Genomic DNA, 14,419 nt, shown 5'->3' with positions numbered 1-14,419 from the left:
GTGCAAGTTTCCTGTTTCATAACATCCTAAACTCAGCCATTCACAACCCTTTGATCTTTAATACTAGACCACCACTGGTCTTCCTTTCCATGGTCAGACTAAATACTGTAAGCAAGATTATTATGGAACTACTCTCTCACTGGAACAAAGACCTTCATTCCCCACTCAATTTAAAATTCCTGTCAGTTACCTATGCCACTGTTTAACAACAGTGAAAGGCAGTCCAAGAGAAATATTCAGCATACTGTTAAGTGACTTAATTATAAGAACTCCTGCCTCATTCTCAGTCTATGCTGAAACATACAAAAATACAAAACAATGATCAAAAAATAAATAAATAAATATAATCCAAATCTGACTTTGAAAGAGCCAAATACAGAAAATCTGCCTTCCATAAAATTGCAATCATGAATTCTGGTCACTTGTGAAGGCCATGAAGTGTAACGTTTGCTCTGTGTCCCTGCCTCTTGCTCACCCAAAAAGGCACTGCTGTAAAAAACCACCTAATGACCTGCTAGGATAATTCTTCTACAATCCCTGCATAAATGACAAGTCATCTACTGCCATACATGGAGGCATGTAGTACTGAGTACTACATGCCTCCGTGAGATGTTGGCAAAAAAGACATAAAAAAATTCTTACATAACCAAGATAACAAAAAAAACCTCTGATCTTGATGCTATCTCCTTGCTTGTACTCAAAAGTTGTGTTTCAGAATTAACACCTGTCCTATACTGTTTTATCTCTACACTCTATTATACTCAGCTAGCATTTATTGTAATACATGAAAACATGCCTATAATCAATTCAGCTCATTCCAAAAAAAAAAAAAAAAGTAAAATATGTGTGCAGCAAACTACTGACCAATGTTCCCCATCAACTACAACCTGAGTGCCTTAAAAAAAATTAATATCCCTCTTTTCTAATTCTTGCTTTACACCCACACCCAGGGCGCCAATTACTGTGTTATAGATCCTACAAGTTATCGGGTATATGATTTAAAAAAAAAAAAAATCAGCTAACGCCTTTTTATTCCCGTATACGGGAATAGGTGAGGCCATTTAGCCCTATCTAACTTTTGGAGACTGAGTGGGCAGTGCAATCTCCACTGGTACCAATCAGAGATAGATGGCCCAAGGCTATCACTAATTAAGCGGAACACAGTGAAGAGAGATGGCTCAAATGTGCCGCCATCTCGTGGCCCCTAACCCTAACACAATATATTTAATGTCTGAAATAATGTGGGTTCTATGGTCGATTTTCTTGAGTTTATGGGAGGAAAAACCCGCTTGCCCGTGCCAGAGATCGACTAACTCGGGAACTGGTCGAAAAAAGGCTTAGAAAAATTTCCTCTAGTCGCCGACTAGACTCGAAACCAAGTCTTCCTTCGTGCAGTCAAGCGCCATGGTGTGCAAACGCCACATCCACTGAGCTACACAGGCTTTATAAAAAGCAAAATTTTTATTTTTACAAATCTTATTTTTATTTTCATATTAAAAATATAATATAAAATAATGTTTCCGTATACTATATATTTAAACACAACTTTAAACATTATAGCTAGTAATTGAATGGTTGAGGAACAGAAGCTTTTTTAAGATATTGATAATTTAAGATTTCAAAAAATCCTAAAAAATTCCTAAATGAACATGTTGGCACATCTACCACCTTCTTTGGAACAATATTCTCATTTTTGATAGTTTACTGCAATGAATCCTTCAAGTAAAAAATAGCACAATGTGACAACTATTGGAAAAACAGTTCCTTACTGGAATAATAATAAAAAAAAAAAACTCTCACAAACAAACAGACAAATAATATTAAGAACAGAACAAGATTAGGTTTCTTTTCAACCTACCCAACATTTGGTAATCCTACAATACCAATTTTTAAATTTGTTCCCATACGGCCAATCAGCAAGGCCCTTTCTGGCTCATCTTTTTTCTTGGGTGGCATCTTTACCAAAGAACCTATGAAATAAATAACTAATTATTTATTGACATTAATTATATTAATCTTTTTTATTTTATTAATTATAAAAAGATAAATTATAAACCTTATAATATATAATTATTAATTATAGATTAAATCTAAGTATAATAATATTTCTTAGATTATTAATATTTTATATTAGCATCCAAAACAATGCTTTGATCTTTTACATTCTTTTTAATGCAATAATCAACTACACAAAAAAAAAAATAACTAATTGCTTTTCTTTCTTTTCCCTTAAAGCTAATTAGCAATTGGGTGAGACTAGTAGACCATGCTTTGGAAACCCCTCTTCAGAGGATCAGATGGGAAAAAAAAAAAAATCAAAGTGCTACATCCAAATCATTACAAGTTAGAGAGAGAGAGATTGTTTTTGGAAACAGCAGCAGCTTAAAATATTATCTAAACCTCAAAAATTATGGCATGATCAATTTACTAAAAACCTGGGAGACAGTTATTATAAGATAAAATTACCACTTCTCTTGTATTATCCAACAACAGATGATGCCAATTAGGACTTTAGTTCTTTTTTGTGTTGTCTGTTATAGTTTTACACTGTTCCCATGGTTAACTAATTGTTGCTGTTTGCATACTGCAACAAACCGTTTGTGTTCTTGAAGATGCTGGAGATAAAAACTACCAAAATATCAGCCACTAAGTAAATAAATATCCTATTTATTTTCTTATTATCTTGTGAATTAAAACCATTACAAAAACACAATATGAAATGACAACACACGCCTTTCTACATATTTAAGAAATCAATAATTAAGTAAGATTTCCTGTTGTGCAGCTAAAGTTATGAAGATTTTTAAGAGCAAATTTTCAAGATGAATGAATGCATTTCCTGAGATAGGGAATAGATTTAAAACTGTGATATTTAAAGAAGACCTGCAATGAGTCTTGTAATTGCACTGAGGCCTGAGAATAACAGCAATACTAAATTATATTATCAAAGAAGAAAAAAAATTCTTTAAACATTTTTATGGCTAATATAGCCTACTTTCATTTAGGAGTGCCCCTTTTTATGCAATGTCATTGGCTGTTAAGCCGTTAAAGGAAGGCGGTTTTGGGAAAGTCGGGGTAAAGTAAAGTAAGGAGGAGGAATTATTTGAGAAAAAAACCCAGTTTTTTTATATGCATAATATTATTAATTTTATTAAGGGTGGGCAGAGAGAGTTTTGGGAGGGAGGGAGGGGGGAGGGTTCAGAGAAGGATCTGAAGATAGAAATTATTCTTTGGGGAAGAGGTGGCACTGATGGGAAAAAGTCAGGGGGTGGGAATAACAGGGTGCGAGCCGTTTCGACAATGTGTCATCTTCAGAACTCTCGGGGGAAGTGAAGGCTATATCAAGTCAGCTAGGTGTTTCTATCTTTGGTGTGCTTGTGTTGTCACCTATTGGTCAGAGTCGTGACCTAATTTTTATATTATGGAGCTTCCACCTCTTGGATATTATGTAGGATCGGTGGACGTTTATTGAGTTTTCGTCACATTTTATGGCAATCGTTTCTGATATTCTAAGCATTGTTTTGTTTTCCTGTGTGTCTAATATTATGGCCTTGTTGATTTGCAGGTATGTTTCTGTTCAAGGGCATGGATGGACTGCTATTTCAGTTTTTCCTGTACTTTATATTCTGTTTTTCTTTGTGTTGTTGCATTTTTTATTGTTTAAATGTTCTGGAATAGGGATGTTAGAGTCACGAAAGTGTTCTTGTAGTCTTGCCCATAAAGACCTGATAGTACAACCTGTGTAGGTGACATCGTAGTCTTTTTGGCAATGAAATTTGTAAACTAACGTTGTGGTGTTCTAATATTTCTTTGTGTGTGTGAAATTTTGTAGGTTTTAGAAATGTTGCCAATTTTTGGGTGATGAACACCAGCTTATAGTCAGTTTGTTTGAAAATGTATTTGTAGGCTTTTGTATATGTGTTCTGGATGCATGGCAGTTTGATAATTTTTTGTGTTGGGAAGTTGGTTTGTTTTGCCTGGTTTTTGCTGTTTTGTTGGCATAATTTATTAGTTGTGATGGGTAATTCCGATTTTGAAAAATTTGTGTTAACTTCTTTATTTCTATGTTGAGATAATTATGGTTAGTTGAAACCTTGTAAGCATTTATGAATTGTGTTAGGATGACTGCTTTTTTAATCGAATAAGGATGGTATGAGTGAAAATGGAGGTAGTTTCCGTATTTGTGGGTTTGTGGAATATTTCATTATATTTGTATTTCTCAAATCTCCTAAAAGCATTCTATACGTTTTATTCTTTTCTTGTTGTTGTTTGTTCTAATGTCAAGTTTAGGAAATTGATGGATTTGTCCTGTTCAGTTTCTGTGGTGAATTTTAGTCTGTTACTCTAATTGTTAAGGGATGCCTGTAAGGTGGTGATGTGTTGGTTCTCCATTGCATAGAATATCGTTCACGTATTGGCCATAAAAGGTGATGCTGGGGGGGGGGGAGTTCAGTAGGAGTGATTCTCTGGTACATTTCTGAAAAAAAAGTACCCATTCGTTTGGGATCAGTACAGTTCTCAGTCCGTTTTATACATATTAATACATTTTTTATATATATATTTATACATTTACCAAACAAAAAACAGACTGAGAACTTTACTGACCCAAACGAATGGGCACTTTTTTTTGGAAAGTACCCAATCACATATCAATGACTACACACAATTAATAGAAGCTCAACACGAAAAAAAAATGGAATGCTCTAACAGTCCCCCAACACAACAAATGTGCAGCTTCCAATCCTTCAGATATTTCTACCTTGCAACCCACACAAAACAGTTCCATTATAAATCTATCACTTTATAACCTCACAGCCGATGAAATCACCATTCTGAACAAGGGGTTAAACTTTGCAGTATCCTCAAAATACGTACCAAACACAGACATTATTATCGAAATCCAAGCAAAACTAGAAACTGACCCACAAAGAAACAATATTCCAGAAAATAAACATCATAAACAGCAAACTAATAGTAAAACCCAACATTACTCCCAACCTACACAAAGCCCTGATATCATTAAAAAAGAACTCAAATATAATGATCACAAAAGCAGACAAAGGGATACAGCAGTCATCATAAACCAAACAGATTACCAGAACAAAATAACAGCTATTTTAAAAGACCAAAACACGTACCAAAAAATCCAAAATGACCCCCCCCCCCCAAACCTCATAAAACAAATCAGCAACACCCTACACACCCTAAAAAATTAGAACAAGAAAGACAAAATCACAATGAAAAACAAAACACCACAAGGGCGGTTACCCGATACGGCCAATAGTCTCTTACAAAAACACCATCACATCACTCTTATTGAAATTCGTAGCCAAACTACTCAAACCATTACTTACAACATCAAAATCTATGATAAAAAAACACAGACGACCTTTTCCAAAAAATAAAAAAAACCTAACTATATCCCACGAAAACGTCCTCATTTCACTGGACGTAACTTCGTTATACACCAACGTGGACGTACCCAGAACACTAGACATTGTACACACACTACTCACAGAAGACCACACATTACATTCATGAACAAAATTAACACCAACTGATATCATAAACTTAATCAAACTAGTAATCTCAGCAAACTTCTTTAACTTTAACAACAACACATATATCCAAATTTTCAGACTCCCAAGTGGACAAAACATCAGCGGACATTTAGCTGAATTGTTCCTAGCACATATAGAATAACTCCTACTCACCCCCACCCCAAGCATCAGCTTTTATGGCCGATACGTGGACAATATTCTATGTATTGGAGAACCAGCACACATCACCACCTTATAAGCATTCCTCAATGATTACAGCAACAGACTAAAATTCACCATAGCAACTGAACAGGACAAATTCATCAATTTCCTAAACCTGACATTAGTCAGAACAAACAACAAAATAGCCATGAAAATATTCCACAAACCCATACATATTGGAAACCACCTCCATTTTCACTCATACCATCATTGTTCGATTAAAAAAATCAGTCATCCTAACACAATTTATAACTGCTTACAAGTTTTCAACTAATCATAATTATCTCAACACAGAAATAAAGAAGTTAACACAAATTTTTTTAAAATCGGAATTACCCAACACAATTAATATACGCCAACAAAATAGCAAAAACCAGGCAAAACAACCTAACAACCAAAACCAACCTCCCAACACAAAAAATTATCAAACTGCCATACATCCAGAACGCATACAAAGCCTACAAATACATTTTTAAACAAACTGACTATAAGCTGGTTTTCACCACAAACCAAAAATTGGCAACACTTCTAAAACCAACAAAATTTCACACACACAAAGAAATATTAGAACACCACAACGTTAGTTTACAAATTTCGTTGCCAAAAAGACTACGATGTCACCTACACAGGTTCTACTATCAGGCTTTATGGGCAAGACTACAAGAACACTTCCATGACTGTAATATCTCCAGAACATTTAAACAATAAAAAAATGCAACAACAACAAAAAGAAAAACAGAATACAAAGTACAGGAAAAACTGAAATAGCAGTCCACACCCTTCAACAGAAACATACCCCACAAATCGACAAGGCCGATTTAAAATATTGGAAACAACAGCCATAAAAGGTGACGAAAACTCAATAAACATCCACCGACCCTATATAATCTCTGAGAGTTGGAATCTTCATAACATAAAAATTAGGTCACGACTCCGACCAATAGGAGACAACACAAGCACACCAAAGACAGAAAGACCTAGCCGACTTGACATAGTCTTTACTTCCCCCAAGAGTTCCAAAGGCGACACACTGTCGAAACGTCTTTTCCCATCAATTCCTCCTCTTCCCTGAAGAATAATTTCTATCTTCAGAACCTTCTCTCACCCCCCCCCTCCCAAAACGCTCTCTACCCACCCTTAATAAAAATAATAATATTATACATATAAAAAAAAGTTTTTTTTCTCAAATCATTCCCCCACTTTACTTTACTCCCACTTTCCCAAAAGTCCCTTCCTTTAATGGCTTAACCGCAGATGAATGTATATCACCGGGATAAGGAGAATCCAGAATAATCGGGGTCACAGAAGAGCCGAGTGTGATAGTGTGCATTTTCTAATTGGTCCTATTCTTAAGGTCAGTAAATATTTTTCAGTACATGCAAATTATTTGAGATACAATATTAACAAACTAGATAAAACAGAGGAGAGAAGACAATTCAATTAAAACAAAAAACTGAAAAATAAGCAGTAGAAAGAGAATGAAAATTCTCTGGATCTATAACAAGGATAGCATAAAAATAGCAGCAGAAAACTCAAATGGAATTCAAAGTAAAATATAGTGAAAGAAATTATTCAATGAAGAATGTGAACTGGCAGTAAAGAAAAAAAAATAGAAGAAATTGGCTTAATAACTAATTGATATTCATATTGCTCATGGATACAAAGAGAGCAGCAAGGAAGACAATACAATAATCAAGCAACAGAAAACAAAATTTTAAAAGGAAGAAACAATTTACATTAAATGGCCAAAGCAAAATTTTCTATGAAATGAGAAACCAAAAAACAGCTTCACATTTGAAGACAACATTAATTATTAATGGTAATGGACAAACTCTAGTTACTAGAGATGAAATAGCAAACAGGTGGAGAGAGCACTTTAATGAACTCCTAAACAGTGAAGATCCTGCTGAGACTTTTGAACAGAAAACTTCTCTTATCATTCAGAACTATTTAAACCTGCATTATCTGAAGAAAGAAAGTATAAAACAACTCAAAGACAACAAAATACTAAGTATTAGTGAATAGTAGCCAAATTCATCAAATATGGTGATAAGGAATTAACTACAGAAATATATAAGCTGGTAAATTTAATATGGGAAAATGAAGAAACACCCTCCAAATGGAAAGAATCACTAATCGTATCAATACATAAAAAAGGAAACAAAAATGAATGTGAAAATTGCAAAGGGTTATCACTTCTGTCTATAGGTGACAAAGCTTTATCCAATATTTTACTAAAAAAAATCTTACCAAATGCTGAAGAAAATATAGGCAAACATCAAGCAGGATTCCAAATAAAAAGGTCCACAGTTGACCAGATTTTTACACTAAGACAGTACTAGAGAAAAAATGAGAATATAATCATCAGGTCCATATTTTATTTATATTTCAGAAAAGCATATGATAACCTTAATAGAGAAGGTCATCGGGAAGTATTATTGACTTGGAATACAGCTCATAAGATAATAAATTTAATCAAAATTCACACTACTGACAGCAAAACATTTAAGTAATGGAATTAGATCTGAAAATTTTGCTATTAAGATGGGATTGAAGAAAGGTGTTGACTCTTCACCCACCCCATTTAAGTTAGCTTTAGAAAAATGGATTCAAGAAACTGTAAAAATTAACACAAACAGAACGGTAATATTAGAGTATGCAGATGATATATGCTTAGCTGGAGAAAATGTGGAAGATGTCAGAATAATATTCAGCAGCGCCGACTTAACACGGTAAGCAGATATTGGGTTGCATCGGGACACCTTCTTCAAGGGGCGCTGAAGTGAGCAGAAAAAATAAAATAAAAACATTTCAATATTAGCATTTATTAAATGTGAGCACTCAACTTAAAATTGCATCAGGACCCCTAGAGCTACTAATATTCAGAAACCTTAATCCGCTGAAAAACTAGGATTACAAATCAACCAGGATAAAAATGAATATTTATAAGTATGTAGAAACAACAATCAGAGAGCCTGTAGCTCAGTGGATGTGGAATTTGCACACCATAGCACTTGACCACATGAATGAAGACTTGGTGTTTCGAATCTAGTTGGCGACTAGAGGAAATTTTTCTAAGCCTTTTTTCGACCGGTTCCCGAGTTAGTCGATCTCTGGCACAGGCAAGCAGATTTTTTCTCACAGAAACCCGGGTTTTTCGTCCCGTAAACTCAAGAAAATCGACTGTAGAACCCACACTATTTCAGACATTAAATATATTGTGTTAGGGACCATGAGATGGCAGCACTTGTTGAGCTGCCTCTTCACTGCGTGCCACTTAATTAGTGATAGCCTTGGGTCAGCTATCTCTGATTGGGTATCAGTGGAGAATGAACTGTCCACTCAGTCTCCAAAGTTAGGTAGGGCTAAACGGCCTCGCCTACTCCCTATACGGGAATAAAAAGGCGTTAGCTGATTTTTTTTTTTTTTTTTTTTTTTTAGAAACAACAATCATGGGGAAATAATGGCCAGTCTCCTATCAATAACATGAAATTCAAAAATGATACTTCCTTCCAATATCTTGGAATAGTGATTATGCAAGATAATAATATTGGTATACAGAAATACAAAGCTTGAATATATGCCTCCATCGGATCTAATCATTCACTACATCATTTATTATTTGCCAAAATGCTATCCAGTAGAATTAAAATAAAGATATAAAAGACAATCATTAGCCTATTGTTTTATATGAAGCAGAAACCCTTAACATAACAGATCAAGATGCAAAAGCTTTGCAGACCTATGAATAAAAAATCTTCAGAAAAATCTTTGGACCTGTATGAGATAACACAACAGGTGAATGAAGACGATGCCATAATCGAGAACTATATTAATTCTATATATATCCCCTTTTCTAAGAGATGAAATCAGAGCTTGCAGATTGAAATGGCTTGAACATGTAAAAAGAATGGGTGAGGAGAGAATCGCTAAATCAAGATGAGGCCTGATGGAAAGCAACCTAGAGGAAGACTGAGGCAATACTGGGAAGATAACATGCATAAAAGCTTAGGTGAGATGGGAATCCTGGGTCGGACTGAAAGAGCTCAAGAGAGGAAAAAAAAATGGAAGAAATTGGCATTTGCAGTGAAGAAAGAGGTTCAGCAAGCTAAAGAAGAAAAATGTGCAGTCTATGGGGTTGTTAGCAGGGAAGAAAGTGAAGTCTAGAGAGGTTATGGGAATCAAGTGCAGGAGGCAAATGTGAACAATGGGAATGAAAGATAAAATTATATACTTGGCTTTTGTGCAAGTTTTGTACGCACACATTACAAAGGGGGGGGGGGATTCTGATAAACACCTAAAATAAAAATTATATTAAAGCAACTAATATAACCACAAGAAAGAACATATCTTAAAACCTTTTAACCTCCATGTCCTTTTTCTATTAGAATATATAAGAAGAGATAAAATTAATTAATTTTTGTTCTATCAAAAAAAAAATTTATTAGAACTTTCCAGACCCCCCTTTCGTATATACACCAGTGGCATTGCATGCTCATTAGGGTTAAGTGTGCTGTTGTGTGGCTTATGCAACCTACACATCAATTTGATTGTATAATTGCATTTTTATTGATGCATGAACATTTTAGCACAGCAAATCGGCACTAATCTTAATTGGTCCAATGCAATTAACCTTTGATATAAGATACCTTTGAATACTTTTATCAATTAATTCTTCTATCAAATCTTCTTGGCTTCCCGTATTACGCAAGTATTGGCCTGTAACGTTTTCAAGGGTTTAAAAAATTTTTTGCCCATCCCCTCCTGGGTCTTCCTCTTGATCGGTGTCCCTTTGGTTTATATTTCCAGGGGCAATATTTGGCCATCTGTCCTCATTCATTCTTTCTACATGGTTTTTCCAGTTTTTTCTATAGTTTGTGATGTCTTCTGTTATGTTAATTATGGATAATTGTTTTCTTATTTCTTCATTTCTTATCTTGTCCATTATTTTGTATCCTGCGAGTGGTCTTAGGAACTTAATTGCTGCAGCTTCCGCTTATCTTTTATCTTGTTCTTCCCAAGTCCATGTTTCACTGCCATATTTCAGAATTGGTTTGGCTATTGTTTTATATAGTTTTATTTGGGTTGTTCAAAGTTTCTGAACGCTTTTCCAATGACCGAGAGGAATTTTTGTTTTTATATGCAATGTCAATTTCTCCATTGGGGGCTTATTTAATTTCCTAGATATTAAATTTGTTCACATGTTCTATTACTTTGCTGTGGATGACTAGTTTGCATCTTTTAATTTCTTTACCTTGAAATGTTATTGATTTCATTTTATTTATTAAGATTTTCATGTCATACTGTTTGTTCTACTGTTTTGTTCAATTGTGTAGATTTTTCTGTAATTGGTCTTCATTTTCAGCAAAAATAACTTGATCACCAGCATACTCAAGGCTGGTTAATTCTTTATTTCCCATGATTTTCTTTTTCCTCTACTCTCTTGAAATTTTTTCCATATATATATATATATATATTGAAGATTACTAGTGATAATCCACTTCCTTAAATGAGACCTCTATTGGTTTTAATTTTTTTGGTTATTTCATTATTAATTTTAATATAGCTTTTTTCCCCATTATATTTACTATTGTTGGAAGTTTATTTTGCACTTGGTTAGACTATAATAAATTTAGTTTAATCCTTTATCCAAGTGTAAGCAAACAAAGTTTGCACCTGAAAATATCTTCAGGAATGAGGTAAGGTCTTGGCAACTCGTAGCAAAGTTGGACCAAGCTCTCATCACTCGTATAGGTAAATGTGACCTCTCCATTGCTTTTGCCTTAGTATCACCACTCTGGGTCTGCCTCCCACTGACGAGACCTCAATAAAGGTCCAAACCGGTCTGGGTAGTGGCCTTCCCTTAATGCATAGCAGTATACTGCAAGGAGATGTGCTTTGCATTATGGGAGATACTGAGACAATGAGTGATGAGAGCTTGGTCCACCTTTGCTACGAGTTGCCAAAGGATGTACCACCTTACCTCAGTCCTGAAGATATTTTCAGGTGCAAACTTTGTTTGCTTACACTTGGATAAAAGATTAAACTAAATTTATTATATTTGCTATTGCTTTGGCAGTTTGAGGTGGAGCTTTCAATTCACACAGTATATTAATTAACTTTGATCTGTTAATTTGATTGTATGCTTTCTCATAATCCAGGAAGGCCATATATGTTGGCAAACTAAATTCTATTCTGTTTTCTATAATTTGATTGTAAATATGGGATCTGTGCAGGATCTTCTTCCTAAAGCCGCATTATTTCTTCTCCAATAATTTCCTCAGCCTATGGTGTTAATTTATTTTTAATTATATCTGGGTATATTTTATAGCACGTATTTAATAGGGATATTCCTGTGTAGTTTCTGCAATCCTTTCTGTTTCCTTTTTTGAATATGTTTATGACTATTGCTGTCTTCCATTCTTGTGGGATGTTTCCTTCTTCCCATATTCTGTTTAGGAATTTAATTAATCTTAATTAAAATGGAACTTGTAGTAGACTTCTGAATTTATTTCATCTTCTCCTGTAGCTTTTCTATTTTTTTAGTTTCTCCAATATTTTCTTTAGATTATTAAACTGTATTGGTTCTTCATTTGTTTCTTGACTTATTATTTGTTTTATTTCAATTTGATTATTATTGTTTAGAAGCTGAGTGTAGTGATTGGTCCATTTTTTTGGGGAGGGATCTTCTAATTAAAAATTATCCTTTGTTTCTTGAGTCGTTTTTTTTTAATGATTTTATAGCTCTTTAGTTGAAGTCCATTTATGTCATGCTCTAATCTTGATACAATTTATCAATTAATATAATTTTAAATATGGAAAGCATAAAGGTCAAATGAACGATAGCTATGCTTCATGTGCGGCATTTATGTGAGAAGCGGCAAGAGTTTGTACTTCATGGTGATATTAGATTACCATTGACTAGAGTGAGACATGAATAATTTGTATTTTGATATGATTTTTAAATACAGCCATATAAATACGCATAGAAATCAGCAGACATCAAAAAAAAGTAATCACTTGGAAAATAATTTTTTCAGAATGAACCAAAGAAAGGCTAAAATAACTCGTTTTACTTATTTATACACACATTTCAACCACCTTCAACTATAATCATACAATCGGTCAAAGCTCTGACAGGAAACAGGACATTCAATAGATCATCAACATTGTTTGTGCAACGGCTCTAGTACTGGGAAATATAGGCAAAAAATTTTGCCTATATTTCCCAATGTAAATTTAGGCAAAAAAGTTAAATTATTTATAGAAAATTATATATTAAAAACTTGTCTATATTGGTGTCCTAAACATGCCGGTTCACACTTCACGCACACTCAGAAAACAAAAACAGCAACTCATGACAAATGACAACGTTCAATTGGATTGGTTGACACAATAACCAATCATAGCCACTGATAGGAGAAGAGGGGCATGCTGCTAATGATATCAGATGGCTTGAATCCAGTTAGAGTTGAGACCTATGTCTGCAATACTAGTAACAGTGAGTTTGAAGCCATCTAGCGTGAGCTGGAGTCTAACACGATTAAATACATAGTGGGATGTTGTTACAGACCTGGTGGATCAGTTGCTAGTGACAAAGAAATGCATCACCAAATACATATGATTGGTGTGAAAAGATTAATCATAATGAGAAATTTTAATTACCTGAACAAATGATCGGGTAGTTATGAAATCGCATGAGAAGAATGCTCAATAAATTCAACATGGATATTGAATTTATTGAGCTGTTGCGAGACAACTTCGTCAAGCAGCATATGACAGAATGAACTCGTGGTCAAAGATGGTATCAGTTATTCGATGGGAAGGATATCGACAGTGTGCAGGAAGTGTTTAAAAAATACTTAAATGATGAGATATCAGAATGTGTCCCTAGAGTTCAAAGAATAAATAGAGTAGGAGTGAAATGGATGTGTAATCAAATTAAGCGAGAGATTCATAAGAAAAAAATGGTGTGGAAGTAATATCATGTACATAAGGATGATGTCAGTTATGATAATTATAAGCAGCAGGCCAGAAGAGTCACAAGTGTCGTACAGAACGCTAAGTCTGAGTATGAAAAGAATCTGGCATCAAGTTAAAGACAACCCAAAAGAATTCTATCATTATGCTGCATGTAAAAGAAAGAAAGAATTTGAAAGAATACCTCTACTGAATGCAAATGATATACAGGTGTCCTGATGCAGAAGTGATTGTTCAACTAATGAGCAGCCATTTTGCTAAAAGCTATCGACCTGGTATATGCAAACATTGAACTCACTGCTATCCCTTCACTCATATGGATGAGGAGGAAGTACTAGAGCTGTTGTACAAACTAAATAAGAATTCTGCAATAGGAACTGATTGGATGTCAGCAAGGATGCAAAAAGAGTGTTTAGTTGAACTGGCTATTTCCTTGACCAGGCTATATAATTTGAGTCTCAGAACACGGAAGATTCCATAGGAATGGAAAGAATGTATGATAATCCTATTGCACAAGGGTGATGCAAAACCGACATAACCAACTACGAACCCAATCAGTATCTCAGGAGTGGTGGTGAATATTTGGTAAAGTGGTTAAGACTCACATTCAGAAATAGGTTAACAGTGAATCTCTACTTTGCAACAAGCAGCACTGGTTTACTAAAGGAAGGTCATGT

The 14,419-nt window shown here is 34.4% G+C and overlaps 1 protein-coding gene across 1 annotated transcript in view; it reads right to left on the bottom strand.

The window, feature by feature from the left end:
- LOC150104979 (obg-like ATPase 1) overlaps positions 1 to 14,419 on the bottom strand; it is a 343,661-nt gene that overhangs the window by 295,497 nt on the left and 33,745 nt on the right. Inside the window, exon 2 of the mRNA XM_090396086.1 lies at positions 1,859 to 1,970. Within this exon, the coding sequence (XP_090252212.1) occupies positions 1,859 to 1,956 (98 nt within the window). The 5' untranslated portion in view covers positions 1,957 to 1,970. The remainder of the gene's footprint in view (positions 1 to 1,858; positions 1,971 to 14,419) is intronic.

This window comes from Typopeltis vanoorti, chromosome 7, assembly GCF_054136105.1.
Source record: "Typopeltis vanoorti isolate ZY-2024b chromosome 7, IOZ_Tvanoo_1.0, whole genome shotgun sequence".
Lineage (NCBI taxonomy): Eukaryota > Metazoa > Arthropoda > Arachnida > Uropygi > Thelyphonidae > Typopeltis > Typopeltis vanoorti.
This window is presented reverse-complemented; position numbering and strand designations above follow the sequence as displayed.